Source organism: Brachyistius frenatus, unplaced genomic scaffold (genome assembly GCF_029030835.1).
Source record: "Brachyistius frenatus isolate BFR_SWC_R1_liver_20210118 unplaced genomic scaffold, ASM2903083v1 Contig_64, whole genome shotgun sequence".
Taxonomy (NCBI): Eukaryota; Metazoa; Chordata; class Actinopteri; family Embiotocidae; genus Brachyistius; species Brachyistius frenatus.
This window is the reverse complement of record NW_027210663.1, coordinates 694,937-722,272: the sequence shown is the minus strand read 5'-3', so window position 1 is coordinate 722,272 and position 27,336 is coordinate 694,937. Positions and strand designations below refer to the sequence as shown.

General features: G+C 40.7%; 2 protein-coding genes across 2 annotated transcripts in view; one reads left to right on the top strand and one right to left on the bottom strand.

Moving 5' to 3' along the window:
• piwil2 (piwi-like RNA-mediated gene silencing 2) overlaps positions 1-18,538 on the bottom strand; it is a 42,303-nt gene extending 23,765 nt beyond the window's left edge. The window contains exon 1 of the mRNA XM_069706617.1: positions 18,484-18,538. The gene's annotated coding sequence lies outside the window, so the exon portion shown is untranslated. The remainder of the gene's footprint in view (positions 1-18,483) is intronic.
• Positions 760-25,807, top strand: htr7c (5-hydroxytryptamine (serotonin) receptor 7c). Its single transcript, XM_069706615.1, has 2 exons — positions 760-1,542; positions 22,594-25,807. Exons 1-2 carry the CDS (start codon positions 1,076-1,078, stop codon positions 23,330-23,332), a joined length of 1,206 nt encoding a protein of 401 aa, XP_069562716.1. The 5' UTR covers positions 760-1,075; the 3' UTR covers positions 23,333-25,807.
• The last annotated feature ends 1,529 nt before the right edge of the window (positions 25,808-27,336 follow it).

Here is a 27,336-nt window from a genome sequence, read left to right as displayed (position 1 = left end):
GTGGGAAACAGTGTCGTGCCCTCCAGACCCAGAGGCTACAAACACACCACAACTGTTGCTGCTTGGACTGAGATGTGAGCAACCAAAGTCCTGGGAAGCTTTCCCATGTCTGTCTCTTCAATGTCTACAGCATCATCAGCAGTGCTGGGTTTTCTCTTTTGATTTGTCTTCAGTGCTTGAAATTGAGGAGCCATGGCAACCAAGAAAAGTGCCAGCACATACCATTATAAAGTATAATATCCACACAAGAGAGAACGTTTTTGATAGGTGGTTTTTTTTCATGAATGATATACTATTTACAAACTGGCTTGTAGAAGACACTGGTAAAACATCATCAGGTTCACTTCCTATTTCTTTCTATAAATCCAAAAGGCATGTAGGAAAAGTAGGGAATTTTTTTCTTCATAAAAGGTTTGGCTGTTTTTTAGGGCTTTAAAATAAAAATCTGTTGCAGCCATCTGAACATAAGGAGGAAATATGATGTCATATTATTTGTTTGATATTACCTCAGAGATAGATACAAAAATAAATAGGCATTCAATTATATTAATAAAACTTGCACACAAGGGACACCACCAGCATTTCTATTTTCATGTAGCCCATTTCTTCGAATCCACTTTGAAAACGCTGCTGTATCCTTGATGCTCTGTATGTTTTCAGCGAGGCTGTCTCTGCGTCCTAAGTGATGCGTCACATGGAGAGGGTTTGCGCAGCGCAACTCCCCAAATAGCCCATATCTGTCAGGCTGATGCACTGAGACGCAAGCACTTCTGGAGCAACTCGATTCGGGAACTTTTCTGTCATCTCATAGTTTTAGAGAAAAAGGTGTATTTCACTCAAGGGATGGATCACGACGTATCCGTTTAGCACTTGTTCAGACGGATCATTCATAAACAGGAACCAGTGAAGAAACCTACTGAGTTGCTGGCAGGTGTAATGTGGTGCAGCTGCAACACGCTCGATCTAAAACCGCTGGACAGGATCCGAGAGAAGGTTACACATATCCAAATATGCGCGTAATTGGAGTGCTCTGGCGAGGCGTCCCTTGCAACCCTATGTGGATAGCGTTGTCGTGATGTTCAACACTTCGGGTATTGAGCTCACTTTTAACAAGAAAGAGGATATTTCCGAAGGTATCAATGGCACTCTGCAGCTTCTCTACAACGTCCTCGTCACTATCAGCCCCACAACCATGTGGAACGAGTCGTGCGGGGAGCAGCTGCAGGATTTCGGGCGCCCAGAGAAGATCATTATCGGGGTGATGCTGGCGATCATCACGGCGGTCACTGTGATGGGAAATACGCTGGTGGTGATCGCGGTGTGCGTGGTGAAGAAACTAAGACAGCCTTCAAACTACCTTCTGGTCTCCTTAGCGGTGGCGGACCTGTCAGTGGCCATAGTTGTGATGCCGTTTGTAATAGTGACAGACCTCACCGGAGGCAAGTGGCTTTTTGGGGAGGTGTTCTGCAACATCTTCATCGGCATGGATGTAATGTGCTGCACTGCCTCTATCATGACCCTGTGTGTGATCAGCGTGGATAGGTAAGTTTCCAAAGTTAGCCACCCAAATTACGCATGCTGTGCGCCATGCGTTAATAGTGACACGCAGACGAGGGATATATGATCTTGTATAAGCAGCCCCTAACCACTAAAGTACCCTAACGCAGGGGAAGATCGAGTACCAAATGAAGTAATGAACTGTAGCGCATGAAGGAACTGAGCGCTTTTGCGCCAGAAAAGGGCATTTAAATTCCTAATTCCAGATCAACCGTTCCTCTGATTATCAGTGCGGTTGCAGCCACTGAACCAGAAAATTAATACACAGACTGTTATTAATTAATAGCAGGCTTAATTCATTTGCTTGACCGGAACATCGGCAGCGTTTCCTGTAATTACGCATTTAGGTTGAGCCCCCATCGACCTTATAGCTGCTATGACTTAGATGATTTACCATCGTCCTACACGTCTGTTTAGGTCACACAAGTCGCACCTGCTCTCAGTTATTACACCTCGTGATCAATAAATCCACTTCACACAAAAAGTGCAGTGAGTAAAGTTCACTTGAGAAAACGTAACTATCTTTCTGTCAGTAATTCACTCTGGTGTTTAGCAACACACTATTCATGACAGTGAGTTCCCAAATGCCTCACAGCCAGTTGTATTCAATTCCATGTTTAAAACAGGGAACGTAAAACCTGAGCACCCATCAAGATCCCATTCTGCATCTCTCTTTGGACTCACTGCTCATAAAACCAGAACTGAGCCCGATTGCTTGTGACAAATAGGACATTTCCACAGCTCCCACTATAACCCCCAATGAAATAAACATCAAATGATTGTTGTAACTGTTCAGCCTCAGTAACCATAATGAAGACAAAAGCTCATTGAAGTATTGATGATCTGATTATTTCCTCCTACTTGCCAATCAGGTATTATTACCTCAGTGCATTACACCCGGCATTATGCATGTTTCCTGCTCGTGGATGGGCTGAGCACAGGAGACTTAAGTAGGCCTGAGGAGCTAATGATATTATAAGAAGGAACAGGATCACAGATATCATGCTGTGATGGTGTGATTGCTCCAGTCAGCTGTGGTAAAGCTGTAAAGTGTGAATGTGTTTTGGGCTGATTGGACAGAAGCTGAAAAGTCCTTAAAAGGTTTAGAGGTCACAATGATTATGAGGATGAGTGGATTGTGTGTGAATTTTATGTAATCTGTGGCCATTCAAATCCCAGTTGGGTCATGACCCAGCCCCCACAGTCAGTATGGAACTCTTTACATACTATTTTATAATGACCCAAGGAAATATACAAGGGGGATATTGTCTAAATTTAATAGAACCAACCTGAGTAGAAATACAAATTTAAAAACAGGCTTCTCTATGACATCCAGTCGAGGATGGGAGGGAGTGTGAGAGACCAGCTTTGTTGAATTGTCTGCGATCAGAGATGTGAACTGTATCCATTGAAAAAGGGCAGATGAACCCACCTGTTGTAAAGATGGAGCAGCTGATTGAATCTGTTACCATGAAATCAAAGTCTGCACACCCACCAAATTACACCACTCTAGAGGATGCTCTCTGTTGGCTTTTTGCTGCGTACAAGACCAACAGAGAATTTAAAACAATCTGTCAGTTTGTGATTATTTTCTTCCCCATACAACACTTCAGTAAACTGTTTGTGCTGATCTCCATGAAAACAGACTCGTTTTAATTAAACAATGCAGAGTGTGTTTGGCACATGATTCACAATGGGAATGGGAGAGATAATTTGTAATGGGAATTGCTAATTAGACACATGATTAGCTGTAATTAAGGGTCTCTCGCTGTCATCTAGGATTTCCAAGGACGTGCTTTGTAAAATGAAGCTACAAAAAGCAGGGATTGCTGCGAATGAGGCTCACGATTGACCAGACGTGTTTGTGGGGGTCATACAGCCCCCCTGAGGTCAAGGTGCTCTACTGCGGAGAGGTATGTACTCTCAGAGCTCCTTTAGGTTTACAGGGGAGACGTTTCATTGTGCTAGGAGTCATTCCTAGTGTATGGGGTTAATGAACTATTGATCCTGCAGGGACATGACACGCTCTCGGTAAGACTGCTGACATATGGGTGCAGCCCGGTAAAGCCGTCAGTCCACCCGGGGATACCCCATCTGGGTCACGTTTTGGTCTCTCCTATTTGTGTAAAGTACATGCATGTGCAGTACAAGACCAGATGGTCATGTGACAGAGGTGATGTGAGGAAGAGTGATAAAGTCTGAGCAGGGAGGAAGTCAGGGGTGGTTGGATGAAACAAACACAGGACTTTCACCTGGATGAGACGTGGTCTTTCTTGTAAATTACGTATGTAACATATGTATGTAGTGTTACTTTGGTAAAATTACCTAAAACCCTGAATCCTACATTTCCCATATTGCACCTCAGTTTTGTCATTTGTTAGAGCCTCCCTGATGAATGGCCAAGTGTCTCAAACCTTTGAAAAGCTCCTTCTAGAGCTAAAGAAGCTCCACAGATTGTAAAAGTACTCACTGTGACAAATTACTCAACACCATGTGCAAAAACAAAGGAGTGCCCCCTTTAATAATTCAGAACTTGATTGAAGACTCATGACATTTACATTTTTGTTGATATGGAAATTTAGTGGTGCACATTCATAAAGGAATTTGCAGCTAACCAAATAACCACAAACCATTTAGACTGGTCTGTGATCATGGTGGTGATTTTTGTGGTGGTTTGAGCTCCACAGGCTGACTCTGTTCTGGTTAAATTCACACATTTAGTCATGTTGTGCTTAAATTTTGCCTCTTAAATTATTAAACAAACTGTTGAAGAGTTTGAAGTTTAAAACACTCTTGACACTTGAGCAGACTTTATAAACAGGCAACAGTGGTTCAGCAAGAAAAGGTGCATTTTCTGTCTCAGCAAGCAAAGAGGGAAAATAACATTCTCGCTGTGGCTTAAAGCAGTTTGAATTTTCTCACATTAGTGTAGCAAGTGAGAAATTACTAAGATTAATCAAATAACCAGATAGGAATATTTTGTGTGGGTGATTTCTTTTTTTTTTTTTTTTTAATAAAAACTGGCAAGTTAAATACAAAGCAAATCAAACCTCTGCTGAAAAAAGATAAAAAATTCAATATTGCCACCAAAACGTCTTGCTCGTTGGTTTGCAACATTTCAGTATATTACTAAATATACCAAGAAATATTATACAGATATCAAAGCAAACCATAATGCAAAATTTCTCTTAGTTGACACGTTTATATATATATAACATTTGACTTAAATGATAAACAGAAGCATCCTATAAGAACACCAAATCTAAATGTCTGACCTGTTACCTCTTTTTCCTTTTTAAAATTCTTAAACAATCATCTATTCTAGCAAAACCTTCCCATATTATATATAGTTTAAATACACTCTGTGGTTTTCACCCAATAACAGCAGGCTATTACCCATCCTGTAGCCTGGGTCACGTCAAACATAATCACATTCTTCAGAGCTATTGATTTTGTGCAGTATGTGCAAATACTGACTTGTGGCTGTGAAAGCCAAGCTTATGGAAGAGTTCCCTTTCATCACCTCTGGCCCCTTTAAGTTGAGGTTTAGTGCTGCAAATTGAAGCTCACGCACCAAAGCACTGGCCAAGTCACAGCAGAGGAGTCTGGTCTGAGTGCTGGGAGGTGAATAAGAGAGAAGCTATATAACCAAGGCTTCCCATGTGAACTAATGTACGTCCACTCTTTCACAATACATCCCAGCATTCACTTTTAGCAAGGAATTTTGTGCCCACTTCCCTAAAAAGTTAGTATCTCTTTTGGCTACATTCAGTTTTTACCTTCACTGAGAGTAATATGTTGTACGTTCAATAATTCAAACGTCAAATATGAATGATTTATTCACAACAGTGGGTAGCGAGGGTAGTCATTTTTCTGTCCTCAGACGTCTGGGAAAAGAGGATGCTAAAGGAGCGTGGGGTGTCTATATGGCAGGAGGATGGCGCCAGTTAAATTTGCAAATCAAATATAGACTGGCTGTCAGTGAACTTGTGGAAGAAGGACGGGATGTAGGTCAAGAAAAAATATCACATAACTGCAGTGAAAGAAAACTTTTTCCACCACGGTTCAGACTAAAGAAAGCACAGTGTAGGTGTTATCACACCTGTAAGCTCCTGCAGGGAATTTGAAGGAGAAAATCACACTAGCTAAGGGCCCCTTAGATGGCAGCGGGATTAGCCACTGCCTTCACATCCTTTCTGCCAACTGGTGTGTCACTGATGAGCCAAGTTCACACACAGCTCCCACATCGACCAGCTCTCTACGTCTGATAATATTTTTGTGAGGTCGGTGTGTAGATGTCCCAGGAGAGACAGCCCTTGCTTTGTGTGCAGCTGGAAAACATCCACCTGCAGCAGCATACACAGATGACTTGACCTAGGTGACGCATCCTCTGGTAATGTGATGTGACGCCTAAGCTCCACTCTCTCAGGCACTATTCACTACCCACTTGTCGGTCCAAATGTGGAGAATTGGACATCTCCTGTGAGGCCGGTGCGATCAGATCAAAGGCAGTTCACGCTTATAAAGTAATGCATAATCGGGACAGAAAGTGTGTTGCGGTGCTAAATGGGATGTTACACTGAATTCTTAAATCCTGTGATCACCAACAGTTTAGAGAGCGCTGCATGAAAGACACATTTCATGTTTCAAAAGCCACAACAGCTGTTAAAAAAAATGAGAAGACAAACCCCTCTCCTCTTTAAAGAGGAAACAATATTCAAATTTAAAATCTATCGGCGCTCATGTCCTGTAAACAAGCGCTTCCTCTGATGCAAAACTGCTGTCAATGAAAATATTTCAAAGCAGCATGGAATAAATAATGCTGAGAGCAGGCGTTTTACAAGTTAATCATTGATAACTGTTGCGTGTACCATCAACTGAAACTGTTTCCTTCCTGTTTGACTATCTGTTTGACTTTTACTACAGAGGCACATGAAATGCGAGACAAATTGTCCACTGATCATGTGAATAGATAGGGTGGTGTGTGTGGGAACGGTCCTGCAGGAGGTTGAGGTGACTGAGAACAGAAGAACAAAGGGGAGAGAGTGAAGTGATAGCAGTTGCGTGCTGTTTGTTTCATGACTTTGTGATTGTCCTTTAGCGGTCGCTATTTTTAGGTGATGCAGATTTGGAGCAAATGATCTTGTGTGGTGTAAGCAGCCATTATGCGAAGGCTTCTTCTTGGTTCAGTTGAAAAACAAATACATCAAACTCTGGCTTGTTTTTCAATCGATGTTAGCTACAGAAGGTCCAGCCTGTGTTTATCAAGTATGCTGCATTCATGTCATATGGAAGTTAACGTAATAAGCAGATTTGAACTTGTTAGGGAAATATGTGTTTTTCATACGTGATAGGTCGGTCTATCATCTGATGACACGTTACATGAAAAGAATAAGAATATATCATTACAGTGCACGAATGCACAATTTTACTTGTGTAAAATTTATGAGCATATCAATATAGGAAATGCAAAGGCATAATGACAGAGGGAAAAGATGAGGCTTTTGGGAACATCAACATTTTCCTTAGATTTTTTTACTGTATTAAATAAAAAAACTAAAAAAAACTGTAAACAACTAAAATCACAAGATATTAACTTACAATTCAATGAAAAATGAACATCTATGACCTCCACCATTTCTGAAAACATCAGCAAACACGTCACAACACGTGAAGTTGGAGCTTTTACAAAATTCAGAGGTTAAGATGCAACAACAGGGGTTAGGGTTATATGGACACTTGTCATGTACACGGTAAACATGACCCCATTTGAAAGCAGCATTATATAATACATAACATTCCTTGATATAATCTCTGCAATATCTGACTTAGTTACAGTTCTGAAAAGCAAACATGGACAGCTCGTGGCCGTCTAGAGCCCAATTTGGTAAAAAAAATTGTCAGATAGCTTGCAGATAATTGATAGTAGATATGATGAAGTGCCTTACTCTCACTCTGGAGAAACCATCTGAGCCAAACCACAGAGAGATGCATGGTGTGTTTACCATGCATCCCATTTCTCTTTGTACCTTCACTTCATCCTTTGTCCTTTCCCTTGTAATTGGATTCACACACACACACACACACACACACACACACACACACACACACACACACACACACACACACACACACACACACACACACACACACACACACACACACACACACACACACACACACACACACTGAAGGTTAAACTGAATGTGATTTGATTAAAAACAAGAAAAGATGTAGTGTCAACAGTCATTTGATTTAAATGCTAACATTAGCATGCTAACATGCTTGTAATGAGTTTGACCCCTCACAGATCCGCTGTGACACTCCAATATGAGCGCACTATAAAGTGATTAAAGGGAAGAACTGTGACAAGGCCTCATTGGTTAGAATTGAGGGTAGAGAGAGATAATTTTTTAAACGCAGACACACGTGTTTAAACAGAACAGATATTCATGCCTTAACGACAAACACCACGGGCCGTCTGATTTATTTTGCTGATTAATTGCTTTGTTGGGAGCCACTTAAATCAGATTTGCCGATGTAACAAATCAGCGAGCTCTTGAACCAGATCCAGCTCTGCGCCGTATTTGAATAGTAGCAGTGGTACTAGTGGATCAAAGACTAAAATGGAAAATTTCCAGCCAAAGTGCTTTCACAAATGAAAATTATATTACGAGGGAGGTTGTTTTGGGCTGATGTTCTGCTGATGTTTTGAAATATGTACATATCCCTTCTGTTGGGTAAGAAACATCTGAACCCAATTTCATATTTCAGCTTTACTGAAATCATACACAATTATTGATGTTTTTAAGGGAGGTTTATGAACTGCGGGATATTCAACATACTTCAACATGAAAGCAACAGCATCGGTATGTTGCAGTTTCATGTATGATTATTATTAGTAACCCGTCAACAGTTTGAGATCTACATTTTATTGAGCTATTCCTGGCTTGTCACCCTATTCATCTAGCAGTGTCTGGGGACAGGAGGCAAAAAAGGCCAAAAATGCAGAGTGACTTTAGTGTGGCATAAATCATGCTTTGTGTTTGGCATAATAAAAGTGGGGTCCATTATTCATCAAGATTGAACAAAGCACCAACGAGCAGTCACCAAGCATTGAGATAATGGGTTTCCTGTTGATGGAGCCGAGAGACCGCCAACAAACAAACACAGACACACAAACACAAATTATGCTGCGGATGGCGGATAATACGCTCAGAACATTTAGCTTATTGCTCCTGTTGCAACTCAAGCTTTGGCATTCGGTTTATCTGTGTACATGAATATTTATAGGGTCCATTAAACATGGCAGTATAAATTAAAGAATTACTGAGAAGTTAACTTTTTATAACCATTGACCAATATTGTGCAATCATGTGTATTTATGATGTATAAATGTATGTATAACTGTTTGCGCTTCAGCTGTAATGCTGCCAAAGGCAACAGCTATTAACAGCAATCCCTTTAGATATGCAGACTTAAATTAATTGCCTCAAATTTCTCATATATGTTCACTGCTGTGCATCAATTTATTGTGGTGTTGAGTCAAGTGTATTGTACAGTAGAAATGTAGTCCAGTTTGACTTTACTGCAATTAACTCTGGTAGATACTGAGAAATGATTGATTTAATCCGCCGCACTGAACAGTTTACATTCCAGCTGTGAAATAGCAAACTGACTTATGGCGCACCCATGGATGCCAAACTGCCCTTGAGCAAGACAGGGAACACCAGAACTGACGACTAACTGGGTCAATGCACTGTATGAAGCCCTGTGCTCTTCGATATGCCCGTGGATGTGCTGTGGAAGTAGAAAAAGTTCCAGTCAGAAGCAACATCAAACGCAATCCAGTGAATTCACATTTGAGGCTAAAAGTTCTGTCTTGACCAAAGAAAAGCAGCAGCTGACAAAAACAACCTCATATTACTGTTAGCTGTTTTCTGATGTTTGATTATATCACACTTCAGCTCACAAAATTTCAAATCTCACCATCAAAGTCAACTTGGCAAACAGATAAAGACGCTCCAACATGTCAGAAAAACAAGATTTAGTTACACGTGTTGGTCAGTTGGCCTGTAAAATCGTAAAAAAAACAGACACCCATGAACCAACTGTCTCGAGAGTTTAGCTTTAAAGCTTCCACAAAAACAAACAGACAAACAGTGCTGCATGTCGAGTAGACAATTTATAACTTAATCTCCTCCTCCCAAAAAAAGCATCTTATTACGAGCCAGCTACTAGAGCTCAGCAAACTTTAGCAGATGACGTCAAGTTTGATGACGTTTAGTTCGTAAAATGTGAGTTTACAAAGAGATGGTGAGTGGTGGGATAGGAGAGCAGACTTCAGTGCAGTGAACTAGTGTTTGCTTCCCATTTTTATATCTACAGGGGGGAACATAGATTTTGAGGACCTATATTGATTAAGATATCTACTGTTTAAACCTTTTTTTCTTTAAAATGTATACTTCCATCCATCATCTATACCCACTTTATCCTGAAGAGGGTCACGGGGGGCTGCAGCCTATCACAGCTCACTTAGGGTGACGGCAGGGTACACCCTGGACAAGTAACCAGCCTATCACAGGGCCAACACATAGAAACAAAGACCATTCACACCGAAGGGCAATTTGTAGAACCACCAATTAACCTGAGACGCATGTCTTTGGATGGTGGGAGGAAGCAGGAGTACCCGGAGAGAACTCGCGCAGGCACAGGGAGAACATGCAAACTCCTCACAGAAAGGCCCGGAATCGAACACATAACCTTTTTGCTGTTAGGCGACCATGCTAACCACTGCACCACTGTGCCGCCCTTAAAATGTGTACTTTTAAAATAAATAAAAAAGAGAATCTGTTTACTTTAATTGTATTTATAATTTTTTTTTTTTAAACCAAGAAGCTCTAAATTGAAAAAACAAAACAAAAACAGACAAGGCAACGTTTGTGTGATATTATAACATGCTTTCCCTTCAGGGTAAAATACAATATTTATTAAGTAAAATGCTTTTAAAAAAAAAAAAAAAAATTAAATGTTCATTTATTTATTTCAAAAATGATCATCAATGGACATGAAATGAAGACTGACTCATTAGCTTGTAGGTGCTCAGAACCGTTTGCCAGTGTTGGTGGATTGCGTGGGTTTGTCTGTGAAGCGTACTCAAAAAAGTGGCACCTGTAAGACGAGAGCGTGAGTGTGTGAATGTGTGTGTGTGTGTGTGTGTGTGTGTGTGTGTGTGTGTGTGTGTGTGTGTGTGTGTGTGTGCTATATATTTACTGCTGCTCTTTGTGTCACTGCAGAGTTCAAAACTGTGTGGCTTTGTATAAAATTGAGACACCTTTTAAAAATAAACACAAGTTCTTTTGTTTAGCTCATGTGATGAAGCTTAATGCTCAACGTACTGTCGATGGAGGATTTCAGTGTCACTTCATTTCCCCAAAGCCTGATGTTTAGACTCTCTTATGAATACTTTTGTGATCTAAATGAACACAAGGCATGTGATTCGTTGTCATAGCTAGACTTAACATACTGTAGCTGAATTATACAGCTTCATTTCTTTTTCTTATTTATGAAACTCACTGCATTTGGCATTATTTCCACAGTGACTCTGTCTTACCCATCAGTATGTGCACTGCTTTAGCAACACAACGGTGACCTTTACCTCACCGGATCAGCATTATCAGTGCTACTGCTTTGTGGTTACAGCTGTGTTTGCTCACCTGTAATGGTATTTAGTTTGTCTATCTGTCAAATAATACTGAAATCAATCCGGGAAATTTACAACTCTGATACTGTATATTCAAATGTGCTTTACCAGCAGAAAGCAAACAAATAACCGAGTTATTTTTTCCTCCGCTCTGCTCACAGACCAGATAAACAGGAACAAAAGGGCTGCCGTAATGAATATTCCTGTCATCAGTCATGCTTTAGTCTGGTTAGAGCACACTGTGTTCAGACAGGAACTAACATTCCACCTCCATATCTGATGTTCTGACGTATGTCATCTGGTGCAAAAATCTAATTACAGCCAATTTACTCTCTTTTCCTGAAAAATATTAATATCATTCTTGCTGATGTAAGCAGTAAATCTGCTACCATTACCCTTTTAGCTTGAATTATTCCACCCTGCATACAGTGGCTGAACATACTTTTCTCATTTGTTTTACCTCTATTTCTTTATAGAATAATAGACGGGTTTATTTTTCAGTGCACATTTGCCATTAAAGTGAAAAACCCAACAAAGCAGAAGGCGTAGTGTAGATTCAAGCAATAATTTAGAAGCTCGCGATTGTGCTCAGCTCTCCAGTGCTGTGCTGGTTTGAATGGAGAGGATGAGACCAGTAATTGAGCACAAATAAACACGTATACATAAAAGAGAACATCTGCACGTCTGCTTCCGTTGACATCTTTGTTAAAAATATTATTATTACCAACAGTTTAATCACACAATCGAGGCAACTGTTGCTCTACAGCTAAGGGAGAGGGAGAGCAGAGGCCTTATGGTGAGTTTGTTTCTGTGGCTTCTTTTAACAACAAGGCAATTCAAATTTCTTTACATCAGACGAAAAAAAGCACTAAGAATTGAAGCCAAAGTAGAACAATGCCATTGTCGTTTTCTGACATGGTGTTGCACTCTACTCAAATTGGTGGAGGGTCTTTGTTGTTTTCTAGCTTGGTCAGTTTCAGCATACAACATACATCACATGTGGGTCAATGGCAATTGGTTGAAGGCTGCTCAAATATTTGCATAATTGACCCAAGATCGACACCAATAACAACCAATTAGGATGCAGTGATTGGAAACAAACCTCAGTGGTGCGTGTCCAGACCGAGCACAAACCTATTGGCTTCACTTTCCACACCTGAAAGCTACGTCCATTTCTATACAGTCTTTGGGTTAGATTCCATCTATTTACGAGGAGAATTTGGGTTCAGCAATACCAGGTTCATTTTCTTCGTGAAAAAAAAAGAAAATTCTGGGTACTCCAAGCAGGACACTTTTGGAACCCTTTTTTTTTTTGGCGTTTCTTGTTCAGTTTTTTGGAAAAAATACCCTACAATCAATTAGAATGAGACTAAAAAAGTTTGCTGTAGCTAATGGCTGGTAAAAAATGTGCATTAGTGGAGCTCTGTCTATGACTCATGAATTCAGTATGGTTTTCATTCATTTTCCAGCGTGAGATAAGAATTATATTTAATAAAGCCATTCATTTGTAATAGATTTTTGTATTCATATTTGATTCATTTTGAATCACATTCTGTCAGGCCTCATGGCATATGCAATGTTATACTATTATGAGCTTTTATCAGTTTAATTTGGGGATTTCTTTTCTTAATAAAAAGTGTAGATCCTACAGAAATATGAGTAGCATCATGTTGCTCTTAGCTGAGCTTTTTAATATCTCTGATATTTCATGTGCCCAAAATAAAAGTTTAGTGAAAGGATAGGAGGTGGAAAAAAAAAGCACAGCATTCAACAGTAGACTTTATGTTACATGGAAGCATTCAGTGACTGAGGAGCAAGTTGGCTTTAACTCCTCCTCACTGTCACATTCCATTTGCTGAGCCATGAAATGATCACATATAATGCTGCACAGCTACTTCGGCTATACTAACTGCTGGCTAGATGCCAAATTGGAAGAAAGGGGGTCAGCTCAAAAGAGGAGCTGCCTTTGGTATCCTTGGTAACTAAAATTGTTAATTTTTTTTTCTAAAAGGTCAGAAGTAAAACGGGAAGAAGTGGAGACTTACATTCCTCCCCCACATCTGAGACTTCCTCAAAGCGTATTTGGTTTTCGAGGTGTCCTTTGAGAGTGCAGTCGCTGACAGAACCAAAGGGAAGGTGACAAAGATGGAGGGGCTCTTCACCCTCACTCTCTCTCATCATCATGACAGCAAAAATAAATGGAAGATGGACTTGCTAGCACATACTGATTCACCTTCCACCAACAGACTTTAGTCATTGTACAATAATGAAGAAAGCGTGAGTGCTCTCATTAATATTTGAGTGAGCGTTTTATGAATGTCACTAAATAAGTTTGCAGATTTGGGGCTATTAGTGAGATGCTGCCCACTGCAGAAAATGAACATTTTGATGGACAGTAATACCACTTTATTCACATGCAATATTACACACAAATGAAGAATTCTTTCTAAGCATAGGCAGCGGCAAGCATGCGCATGTACAAATTTATTTTGTAGACGAAAGAAAGGCCTCTAAAGGATTTGTACCTGAATCACAAATTTTGTCACCATGGCTGCCACCATAAAGGAAGTCCATTAAATAATTGACAGGCAGAAGAAATGACTAAATGCATAACAAGCAGGCAAAAATCCATTCAGAGAGTTAAAGTAAATGGTGCAAGGAGGTAGACTGATTTTAATGTGGACATGGAAAACTGTCTCATTTTCTTACTGAAAAATATATAATTCAGGAAACTTGAGCAAACCACAGGCTCCACCACCCAAAAGAGCTGAAACACAAGGCAACTGACAACAAAGTTTTTCTTTACTGAGGAGTTTCTGTGCTGGTCAAAAAAAAAAACAATGCCTATGTTATGCAAATGTCAATTTGGTCTCAACCTAATTATTTTTGCTTACATAATTGCTATTTATAGGAGAAGCAATGCAAATTAAGGTTGTGACCAAATTGCCTCTGCTCCAGAATATTAACTACACGAAACAGGAAAACATATGAGCAGGTCGAGACAAAATAACAAGTAAAGGCCAAACAGCGACCAACTGAGAATAAGTAGCACAACACCATATATATCAGCATAAACCAACATCATAGCATTTCTAACTTCATAGCTGAGGCATTAACTCTTCATGCTTCATGCTTAAACCTAAGCCTAGTCCTTAGTTGTCTAACCAATCGTTTTAAAGCATAACTCTAACCTTTACTTAGAAACCTTCTTGTCATGATGCACTGCGTATCATAGAAAATATAGTTGGATTATTGTGTTGGACTCAAACAACACAACAAGTAGTAATGAAATGAAGCGAGCAACACATAACGCTGTTGTCCCGTGTATAGTATGATAGATTGACCAATAAACCATGGATCAGAGAGAGATGGAACTGTGTGAGTGCTTTCCAAGTAGCTTTGAGGACCAGACGAGCTGAGAGAAGCTCTCTAAGGCTGCCATTATCAGAGAGAAGAGGTCAAAACATTGGCAAGAGATCAGGGCCGGATGATGCTGTCAGAGTCCGATGGGACAGGGAGTTGGAAGAGTGGGCCAAAAACAGACAAGAACAGTGTTAAATAATATGTGAGATGGGAATTGCATGTGTTTTTTTTTTTTTTCTTAAAATGTAAAATGAACTGTATATACTGCACTTAGCTTTGCAAGTAATGTATGGATAAAGGCATGACGTCAGTGGTGTGTTACAGCTTGTGATGCAGCAGTGACTGCTGACCAGAAACAGCAGGCTGACCAGTGAAAAGCAGCAAGCAGCAGCAATGAGAGAGTCGTCAGACTAAATGGAATAATAATGTTGAGAAAAAGTTTATTCTTGATCTTCATAAAAGCAGCTTAAGAAAAAAAAGCTGAAAATAGAGCGAAAGACATTTTATTTGACAAAATACATACAGTTTCAGTGGTGGGTGGCAGTGAAGAGCAGAGTGAAATATGGAATCTAGTAGTTGAAATACTTGTAATAGGGTCTTTACATTACTGCCTTAGCCAAGCTGGTGTACAAAATTCTAATATTTTAAAACTGAAGAGATGTTTTAAATGTCCATCCTTTTATTACAACACATCCGCGAACCAAAAAAGTTTTTTTTTCCCCACTCTCAAATATGACTCAGAGGAGTGTTTCCTCAATTAGAACACCTGGTTAGGTTTAGTCACAAAAAACAGTTCGGGTTAGGGAAACATGTTGGTTTGGGTTAAAATGATGCCCTGAAACTTTCAACTTCCTTGAGCTTAAGCTACTTTTGTTGTCATGGCAACAGCAAACGCTGTTTGGAAAAAACCTGTCCCGACTCATGGTTGGAAAGGCAAAACCACTTCGAGAAGTTGACACTTGGGAGTCTATTGGAGTCAGAATTTTTTGGTGCCAGCCCCTTGTGGCCCTCGGTGGTATTACATTTCTGCATTGGCTTAATTTTTAAAACCCGGAGACTTCATAAATTCGTATGCATGATCACATTATATAGACATCATCTGAACTGTATCACTTTTTTGAGATACCAGATTGTAGTTATTTATCCAACTACTTGTGATCGCTTGACTTTAAAACGTAGCTGTGGGTCGTAATAAACTGTTTGCACTAAAGACCTACGGGGTCAATTTTAACATGAACGTGTTCTTTGAGAACACTCTTGTCTTCAGAAGTGGTTGGACGGCATGTTTTTTCTTATAGGTTTATGCCACCCTTTAGTCATGTTGCTTTGTTCTCCTCAGAGTTTGATCTGCTCTACAAAGCCTGAAGGAATCACCTTTAGCTGTTGTGTGTGAGAGTAGCGTGCTGTCATCCTCTGTGGTTAAACTAAATTACCTTCTTTTGTGCATAGTTTTTTTTTAATTCTCCTCTTTTCAATTACTCTATTCTCTACCCTTTGCCACTCTATTCTGTGGAGCCTGTAGGGTATTAGGACACCCAGCTCTGACAGGGTTGGACACACTGACTGTTAGAAGGGGAATCCATTTATCACTGTGGCACTAATAGCTGCCCGTCATCTCTATTGCTGTGAGAGCCAGTAAACCTCCAGTAGGGACAGGTGGTGAGCTGTGTGGCGAAGCCCATAAAATATACATTGTAGTGCTTTACAACAATTAGGAGGAAGTAAAACAGACATCATAAAGGCTTCAGGAGGAAGGGAAGCATTGTGTAAAGCTAGGTGTGTCTTTCAAGTGCAGACAATTTTGTAAATAGCGTACCATTTAAAAAAAGGCCCATGACTGCAACATAATTAGCAGTATAAAGCAAAGCATATTAGTTTTTAGCGGCCATCTGTGGGGGATTTAAAACTAAAACTATTTCGGGACCCCACAGCTGGCCAGAGGTCTTGAATCATGCCAAGGATTATACATCATTTTTTGTGTCAAATGTGTCCTTGAGTTGTGCTCAGAGGACACACTTTTTCGCACGATACACTGCAGGCATCTTACAAGTTATTACAGTACAATACAGTAAGCACTCATCTTTGGAAAACACCCCTATGTTTTGGAGATGATTCCAAAATAGTGTCCTGCAGTTAAACTTAGTATGTGGAAGAAATATAACTTTCCTCTTGCATACTCAATTGATTCTGGCAATTGAAGCTACAAGTTGGCTCCTTATAGTATATTATTTTCAGTTTTTTGGTTCTTAATTGAGAATCTGAAAGTGTAACTCAGTTCTGTATCTAGACTGGTATCACACCAAAATGTGTAATACACACATCAGTGCACTACAGGACACTGTGTTAATGTCACGTTTTGCCTTGCCTAGCCGTGAAAGGTCATGTGATTAATTACAAAGAGTGATAAAGTCCACATATGAAGGATGTCAGGGGTGGTTGGATGCAATAAACAGAGATCTTTCTACCAAGAGTCTGGTGTTCACGTCCAGTATAATTTTATCAATGTAAAATAACTTACTGTAACCCAAACCATGATTTTTTCCCAACCTTGCCCACGTGGTTTTTGGTGTCTTAACCGGAGGCAACTTGTGGACTGACGGAATTACAAGCTTCACCGTGATACCGGTTATTGATTGATTTTAAGGCATGTCAATTGTCAAGTTGTCATGTTGCCAAGTCAAGTAGCAACTTGAGGTGCTAGATGAAAAGTAATCACCGAGGTATTATAGTTCCTGAGGATCAATGTTTGTGCAAAATTCAAAGGCCCACCATCAAGACAGCTTGGATTAAGTTTCAGCTTGAACTAAGGCTTTGGACCGGCATTGCCTTCCCGAGAGCAATACAACACGGCTAAAATACAAAAGTGCAAAACAGCAGTCACCTCTCAAACATCAGAAACTCTGATAAACATTGCGTTCATTATCAAAAAAAGATTGAGCATTAGATTTGCCTTTATTAATGATAAAGTTTGCACAATTTTGTCCTATGGCTTTCTAGTAAATATTTCTTTTATCTGAGGGGGCAATTCCCAAGCATTTTCCTCGGCACGTAGGCTGAAACAAGTGCCAAGAGTTATTCACAGACTATCTGGCTGGAGGTAACATACAAATCTGAGGGAAGAAGTATGTCTGTCCAGGGATGACTCAGTTTGGTTTATATAAGAGTCTAAGTAGGATTAGAAAAAAGAAAGAAAGAAAGAAAAACTACCGCTGCTATCTTACTCATTCTAACCTCATCCTGAGCAGAAGTCAGGGAACAAAACAGAGCGTGACCTAAACAGGTAAAAGAGCGTTTGAACTAAAAAGAGTAAGGCTGGATTCTGCAGATGTCAAGATGTAAGTAAGAAACAGATGGGACTGCTTCTTTGCTTCCTTGTATAGAAGGAAATTACAGCTGAGCTCGTGTTGTGCAGTGCTTTGAGAAAAGCAACTAAATTTCTGTCTTACACGGGTTCCTCAAATAGAATAGGAGACCTGAAGCACTCCTTGAGGACTGGGGTTGTTTTCTGATCTTAGCGAAATCCCAAGCTCTCACTTGACAGATTTGGTGCTATCCAGTGTCTGACAGCTTAGAATAAATGATTGTAGTTGTTGGAATAAACACTATTGCATTATTGTTTTATTTTTTTTACCAAAAGAGTAACCGTAAAAAGATTTTGACTCAGTCCAGCTCATAAAACCCATTATTAGAATATTGAATACCTTAAAATCTATAAGGACACAAGCTCTTCTTTCATTTAGTTTGCATTCAGCTGACCTTACAGTGAGCAATGAAATGTATGTTTTCAGATTTTCCTTATTTTCAGCACTCTCAATCACTTCACATAAAACAAATCAAGCATGAAAGCAGTGAATGCTCACCACTGGCTGCTGGATAAAAAGCAGCCCAGCTGCACTTCTCAGTTCTCCAACGAAAACGGTTTGATTTCAGCCGATGTCTGCATCTCTGTGTCCACTTCACTCACACAGGGAAAGAATATAACAAAAAAGATCTCCCTAAAATGAGCAACACTTGACTTTTTCCACAGACTCATTTTGGATTTGCCCTCCAGTGCCGTGACATAGGAATGATAAAAGTCTGAGTGAGACGAATGAGTGAGGATTTGCCAGTGGAAAGTTTCTGTGTAAAAAAAAAAAAAAAGTAATCTGACAGACTCTTCCTCCACCCTTTTACTTTTTTTTCTTTTTTACTTTTTAGAAGAGCCAGTTCTAAATTTAACTCCCTGCCAACCAAACTAACTCCTGCTTGGTAAATATTTAATTCATTTCATTCTATGTATCCCCTCTCAGACGTAAAAGGTTTGTGAGGAGCTCCTGGAAATGTCCTGCGACTGTTGCGCACCAGGGCCATTTAGAGGGTTTCAGTGCAGAAAATAGTTCACTTTACTGTGCTCGGGCTGGTAGCCTCGTGGAAGTAATGGAATTCTCCATTAGCTTGCGCACACTGTTTGTCTGTGGCTGGGTAATCCCCGAGGGCTGCTGTGGCTGTGGATATGGCCCAAATCCTCCAGAGATATGAAAACCCCCCTCTGAACTCCCTGTGTGTGTGTCTCTGTGTCTGTTCAGCTCATGCTGTTTTTATGGGAGGTGATTATAATCCGCTGCCGCTGGGTTTTAGCTTTATTATCTCCTTCTGTCATGGTGTCAGGTGACCCATATGGTTATAAATAAGGTATACATTTTATAATATGCTGCAATTGTTCTATATTTTTTGCATTTGACTGTATTAAGTTGCAAATTGCAGGACCATAACTAAAAATAAAGTTCCTTAAAGATCTTCTAATCAATATTTTAATAAGAGGACTATGTGAACCTGAAAAAATATCACTTGACTGTTTTTGAGTTTATTTTATCTGATTGTTTTGGTTTTACGGCCCTCAGCTTCACTGTTTCAAGCTCTCATTAGCTTAGTTTTTAGCTGCAGATGACAGGCTTATTCTGATCTAAAATCCCACAATACACTACCTGTTCAAATGTGAAGCGCAGACACATAGTCTGCATACAGGCGCTATATTAAGCAGAGCAGAAATTGTGCAGTTTGGTGGGGATGGGCAGCGATGAGCAGCAGCAGCAGCTTCCCAGAGTGGAAACAGTTTAGAGTAGGAGGGGAAGAGAGGACACAAAGTGAGGGAACAGAGCTATGGGTTGCCTTATATATATAATATATAAAGAATTTCCCCTTGGGGATTAATAAAGTAACTATCTATCTATCTATATGTAACTATGGGTTACAGGGACGAGGAACAGTTATCACAGCCAGATACGCACAACACACACAGACAAGATTTCACTTGCACATCTCAGTGTCTGAATGAAGCTCTGCCTCATTGTGTAAACATTAATTATACTATGGCATGCCACATGCAAAGAGAATGACAGTAATATGGCCACTTCATCAGTCTCAACAACATTATAGAGATGAAGAGACAGAAGGAGAGTACCAAATCATTGTTCCCATATAGGATCCACTAGAAGGGGGGCAGCTCCAGAACAAAAAGCTCTGCCTCGTTCTGTGCTCTTTATACTTTTGAAATTACAGGAAGACCTGAACTTTGGGAACGAAGAAGTCTTGGGTGGCAGCAGGGGGAGACCGGCCATTTGTATCTTTGCATGTCAGAGGGAGTACTTTGAAAGCAGTTCTTCTTTTGACAGGGAGCCAGTGTAGACGGACAAGTACAGGTGAGATGTGTTCCTTTTTTTCTGGTTCTGGTAAGCTGCAGTTTCTCAATTATTCGGAGGCTTTCTGATTTCGGCAACATTGCATAGATGAATAAATTATGTCTTCGAGATCTATTTAAGGAGTAAGAATGAGTGGTCTTTGACAATAGTTACATGAATATTTTTGACACTTGTGTTGGACGTGAGAGAGGAATATGAGCAGTAGGGTGTGTAATGAAGTGCTAAAATACGTTCCATCTCCTGTCCTGGCCGTCATTTATCTCCAAACGGATGGTTGAGAAGATTTTATATTCAATGAGTGTTTTCTGAAAACTCTCAGGGGCTGAAGATGAGTCATAGTCACATAGTTGTGCAGAACTGCCCTCCACCCCTCACAGACACACAAATATCCCCCACAAATAAGCACCACAAACACCTTCCTCATTACTGAATAATGCATTCAGAGAGAAGTGTTGCATTGCTGGGTATCCATTATGTATTCCTAAGAATTCCCACAGCATGGAGAGTACCCATCTCAGGATCTGTCTTCTATCTATTTGACAATGCTCGCCAGGCTGTGTTTAGTCCCCGCCTGCAAAGCTTAAGTACATTTTAAGATAGGGTTGCATGCGAGCAGTGGTTGGAGAGATTGGAGGATTGTTATATAATATACACTGAGCACAAGTAAACTGAGCCAAGGGATCTTTAAGACATGCTAAAAATGTGTGGCAACTGTGTTTATGAACCTCAAAGTTACGGTCACGACTTCTTCAGGATTTCCATCCTGTTTCTGATGTTACTTATATCCACTTGTATCCGTTGTGAGTCGTGTTTGACTAGAATGAGATGTGAGTATCTGGCTCTCTTGTGTCTCAAGGTCTTCTCTGCCACCACCGGTCCACACGAATCGCCCATGGGCGACAACATAATGACACCTGTCTCCGAAAAATGATGGACGTTTCACACATTGTCATGGCAACGCTGACGAATTCTGACATGTGGGTCACACACCTCAGGTGTTTGTCGAATTATACATGTGGTCCAGACTAGAACTGAAAAAAAATAAATTGTGAGTCTATGCAGCTTTTTAAAGCTGATTACAAAAAACAGATCTGTGTCAGATCTTTGTGTGTCTGTATGTGTGTGGTTGTGTGTGAGTGGGGGAATATAATTGAGTGCTTTCAGCTGCAGTGCAGTTGTAGCCTTATTGTCCTTTCTAAGTGGTTCTGATCCAGATCAATACCACTTGCACTGTCTGTCAACAAGCTACAGTGACCTGTAGAGATGCCAGACGACAGGATCCTCAACGAAAATCTGGACTGGATTTTGGATTATATTTTATATTTGTAAATAACATTTCGTTGCTATACTCCATACCAGTATTGCAAAAAAGAACTGAAATGGGTTTCTCAGTAATTTTAGCATTTAGCCTGTTGTTTGACAACCAAGTTGTTTAATTAACGCCTGTATTTAATCTAAATATAATAGAACAATAAATACCACACATGGCATTTGTGACAAGCAAACAACAGCGCTGTAGAAACAATGAAGCTATAATGTGGAGCAATTAAGTAACGTCTTAATCTGTACCTGACTTGAACATCTGAAAGCCAGCTGATAAAGTGAAGACGAGCTGAATTTGATTCCCACAATGGTGATAGCATCACCGGTGGATGACAAGGCGAATTGACCAGTCCTCCCTAAAGCTTTTTATCTCGTGATTAACAATAGAGCGGAAACCAGGAAAATAGCCTGGAGATTCAAGTAAACAGCTTTCATCATTGACGCACTTGGTGCTGATAGAGGCTGTTGGCACACAGTCAAAATATGCCGAGATCTATGCACAGATTTATCATTTTGTGAGAATGTTGGCTATTTTCCCAGTTTTGTACAAATTCAAGCCTTTCACAGCCCATTTTATCTTTATTTTTCTGACACCTCCAGCTGCTATTTGAAACCACTGAGCCGCCTGTTTGATTGATAGCTCCTTCTCTACCTGCCAAGCTCAACGAAAACCAAAGAAAACAGCAAATAACCCTCCAGGCAATGACAGAGCTTATGACCTCCCATTGAAATGTCTGTCTTTCAAATGAGAGGACATGTATTTGATGTTACTGCACTACAAGACTACAAGTGTCTGGGTGCATTGTAAGTATTAAGTGAATTACCATCCTTGTTTTTGAGATGACAAAGCTATAGACAAGGTGTTAAAGAGTCTAGAGAAAATGTCATGGTATCTTCATCTGATTTTCTTTTGTCAAAAAGCTGACTAAAAGTAAGTACTGATGCTTTGTTCGTCTCCTTTTCTTGCAGGTATCTGGGGATCACCCGGCCTCTCACCTATCCAGCCCGGCAGAATGGCCAGCTGATGGCCAAGATGATCCTGGGAGTGTGGCTGGCGTCAGCATCCATCACCTTGCCACCTTTCTGTGGCTGGGCCAAAAACGTCCACACAGCCGGTGTGTGCCTCATTAGCCAAGACTTTGGCTACACCATCTATTCCACAGCAGTAGCCTTTTACATCCCTATGCTGGTCATGCTGGTCATGTACTACAAGATCTTCAGGGCAGCTCGTAAGAGCGGTGCCAAGCACCGCTTCACCAACCTTTCGCGCCGTGAGCGTCTCGAAACGGTGGCTAATGAGGCGCTGCGCATGCAGGGCCTGAAGCCCCCCGGTGTGGTGGAGGAGTGCGCAGCCTTGTCTCGTCTGCTGAACCGCGAACGGAGAAACATCTCCATCTTCAAGCGGGAGCAGAAAGCAGCCACGACACTGGGGGTGATTGTGGGGGTCTTCGCCGTGTGCTGGCTGCCGTTCTTCATCCTGTCCACTGCCAGGCCCTTTATCTGTGGAGTGGAGTGTAGCTGTGTGCCCATCTGGCTGGAGCGCACGCTGCTCTGGTTGGGCTACGCCAACTCCCTAATGAACCCCTTCATCTACGCCTTCTTCAATCGAGACCTGCGATCCACATATCGTGACCTTCTCCGTTGTCGTTATCGCAACATCAACCGTCGGTTGTCTGCTGTGGGCGTACATGAGGCTCTCAAGGTGTAAAGACTGGTCGTTCAGCACAGTATATTGTGGGGTGTGTTGATCTTGTGCTTGTACACTCGGTGCTTAAAGGACAACGTGAACGCAGCAGGCCTGTAGATAAGACATAGACTGGCAGAATGGGAGTCACCGTTGGTGGCTCTCTGGCCCCTTCGCAGAGGCAGTAATACAGCACGATCACTTCAGTGTGTGTGTGTGTGTGTGTGTGTGTGTGTGTGTGTGTGTGTGTGTGTGTGTGTGTGTGTGTGTGTGTGTGTGTGTGTGTGACTCAGTCGTTCTATTTTTGGAAAGAAAATCACAGAGCGTACTTGATGGGCTATTCAAGTCGACACTGCTTTTGTGCGTATGTCACAATCCCACCCTGGCTCCGGATTTACGGTGGGATAATGTAGTGACAAAGGAAATGACATGTAAACACAATCAATCCTCTGACAGCTTTCAAAGAGCAAACAGATTTCTGTATATTAACAAAATTGATGTTTGATAAGGAGAACCATTTGTTTTGTGGCACAATGTCTTCTGAGCATCTTCATCTCGACACGTACTGGAGCACATCCCAGATTATGTTTTCAAACAGGAGGTGAACACTTTGAAGTGTATTGTGCTTTGTGCCAAATTAACTATTATTTATATCACTTTACCTCCAGCCATAGCTTTCAACTTGCTCCTCACGATGAATTTAATAGGAGCACCTTAATTGTTTCACAAATTAAAAAAATTTGGTGATACCACGTGCAACAGAGGTGAGTGGAAAACAGTGTCAAAATGCAACTTGAAGGGAACCGTTTCCATTCATGAAATCTCAGTGTTTGTTGTTACAAAAGAAACTGAAAGTAGTTTGTCTCGTGTCTGCATGAAACATTTTTGTCTTACATGCCACTGTATACATAAATCAAAAGAGAATTTAAATAGTGACAGTTTGGCAGAGGTGTTTCCATGGTTTACCCAAACACTGTATTGCACACTTGAATTCAACATGAACTCATTACTGTACGTGTCAGAAACCATGATACTGTGGACTTTTTTCACTCGTTATTTTGCCTTCTTTTGGCTCCTGACATTTTCGGGTGATAGAGCAAACTAAACCTTTACATTTAAAGAATTTACATGTTCTTGAGACTGATTTTCAGTGCTGATTGTTGACAGTCGGCGCTTTTGGAAAAAAACTGTTCTGGGACCTCCCGAGAGGAACTACCCAATGGGCGCTCCCGTGAAAACGACAAACCTTCAAGGGCTTTTTTTTTTTTTTTTTTTTTTTTTTCCCATTCCTACCGCCAATAGGAACGCTGAAATGATGTAAGATGGCCAGTGGTTGGTAGCGTCTTCTCTGCACAACATGCAACAGCAGCGATTCATTTGTCAGAGTTTTGTTCCATTTTTTTAAGGCTAACAATAAAGGGATAGTTTAAATTGTGTGAAGTAGGGTTGCGGTAAGAATTTATCTGTAGTCCTGGAGTGGATGGGGGTCGGCACATCAGTTTGGAAAAGCAACCAGCTGTATCAACACAGAGGCTAAGCTATACTGCTGTGGACAGGTCAACAACTAAACTATATTTTAACCCACAGGATGTTGTTATAGCCATGTGTTTTCTTCAAAGCTACCAGACTCCTTTGAGAAAAATGACCATTTTACTTCGCAGAACACGGAAGCTTCTGGTCCTTTGCTGCCTTTATCAGTTCGTTTGTTTGTGTTATTGTGTGACTGTGTTCTTCTCAGATTCTAACTAAGGTGTTAAAACACCACTTAAGTCATACAAATAACAGAAACTAACAAACCAATTACGGCAGCGGGAGACCAGCAGCTCCTGTGATCTGTGAGGTAAAATGACTGTTTTTGTCAAGGGAGTTTGGTGTTTTTGAAGAAAGTGATATAATGGCTTCAGTTTCCCTGAGGGAAAAGGATGTCTGACAGCAGGTTAAAGTGGTGAACCAATCATTTTACGCTAACATTACTATAGCCTCTATTGTGCTGGGAAAGTACCCACCATGAAGTAAAAGGTAAAAAAAAAAAAAAGTCCACCAAAATACAGTTCTCAGAACCAATGGTTCTCATTTCCTGCAGCGCAGAGACAAAAAAAGAGGCCACTTTCTGGTCCATTTCTGAAATCTAAGGAACAGTTTCTGCAGTCTGAAAGCGTCTACTGTCTGTTTTGGTTTTCAAACAGGATGTGGTCACCTCCCTCCTGACTACACCCACAGTTAAACTCTTTAGTGACATGTACAAACCCGTGTCAAATGTCATCAGTCAAGCAGTGTGCTTTTTCTACCTCGATTTTTTGAGAATACTGTATGTTTCCTTCAAACAGATGTACCGCTGTGTCATTTTGTATTTAACGGCTATTTTTTATTGTGTAAAATTGATCTGTCTACAACTGCGTGCGAATGCTCCGTGTGACCGTTTTGTCATTATCAGAGAAACAAGCCTGGGAAGTGGCATAGCCTCTCATCACTTTGTAAATAAAGAAACACTGAAACCTGCGGTGCAAAACTTCTGTCTCCCCCTTCTGCCAGTGAGAGTAATTACTGAAACCCTGTCGACACATGCTGATGTCATAGGGGCTCCTCAGAGGAATGATCCATAGAAAGCCACACGACTGAATTATTTTTATCCCCATTTACATTAGCATAGGGCTATGCTAGTTAGCTAACTTGGCCAGTGGAAGTCGCTGGTGCTTCCAATTTGCTTTCATCCATATATGCTGTGAAATACAGATACTTTACATGACAGTGGTGGGTTTAACCAGCATTTTGTGAACTGGTTTAGCAAATGGAACGAACGTTAATTTATCGTACCATAGGTTTAAAATGTCACTGTGGCTTACATTGGTAACCACAGATGACATAAATTCATCCAAAATGTGGTGTTTTCGACTGAGAATCTTTTGATTTAAGAGACAATCCACACAGGTCTTCTTGCTTTTTTGCCCCACGGAGCATGAGCCTCATCAAACGCCTGACGCTCACTGATCGACATACAAAATTCATCACCCTCCCTGACAATACTGATGGGTCTACCATGAGAAAAAAAGACACCCCTGAAGGCCTGCTCGAAGCCTGTGAAACATTCATGGCGTTTTTTCAAAGAATTAGCACCGAGGCCGTTTGTGCTACTGCAAGGACTCCGGAGACATGTTTGATGATGGCGACCCAAAAAAGGCGCCTTTATTCTCTGCTTGGAGCAAAGTCTTTTATTCAGAGTGTTGGTGACAGCTGTCTGCTTGCTGTCATGACTAAAACTGTCCAGAGAAACAAGGATGGGGAATAGTCTGGTGTGTGATATGCTGTGTCATGTGGTCAGAAGGTATGTAGATAATCAAACCAGTGGGGAATAACTTACATGTGGTGAAATAACTGAAATAATGAGAGTTTGCAGTTAAGCGTGATGAGAAACCATCTCGGTACAGAGTAAGTCTGGAAATATAAGGATAAAATGTTTGAGAAATCAACACTGTAAATAAGTGGGACAGTAAAAAAAAAAAAAAATCCCAATCTGACAGACTTGATACAAACCAAACAAGCAGTAGAGTCTACAGCTGTGACAGCGCCACACTCACAAAGACCGTGTTAAACCTGAAATAACAATGAATTTGGCCATTTGGGGGCCAAAGAACAAAAAGTGAACATAACAGCAACATTTTAAATCAGAAGCTCGCTGCTATTTTGTCTGTCTTTCATTTGGTGGTGGGCAGGTATCAAGCAGTGCTATTGCAATCAGAGCTTATGTGCCCTAAACAGCTACCTGCTGTGGCTAACAACGAGAGCTGTGAGATATTTAAATCTGAACCACAGTAATGGACCGCACTGACTGACGTTGCCACCCATTTAGTGGCTGGCAGGGCTCAAAACAGCAAAGATCAGAGCAGGTGTTCCAAAGCAAAGTATAATAAATCTAATTGTAATTCAGTAGAAAGATGGCATTTTGTTTTTTGAAGAGGTCTTATGGTTTGCATAATGACACACTTGTGCACAAGGCTATCAAAAAAAAGGACATTTCTGCATGTTTGTAG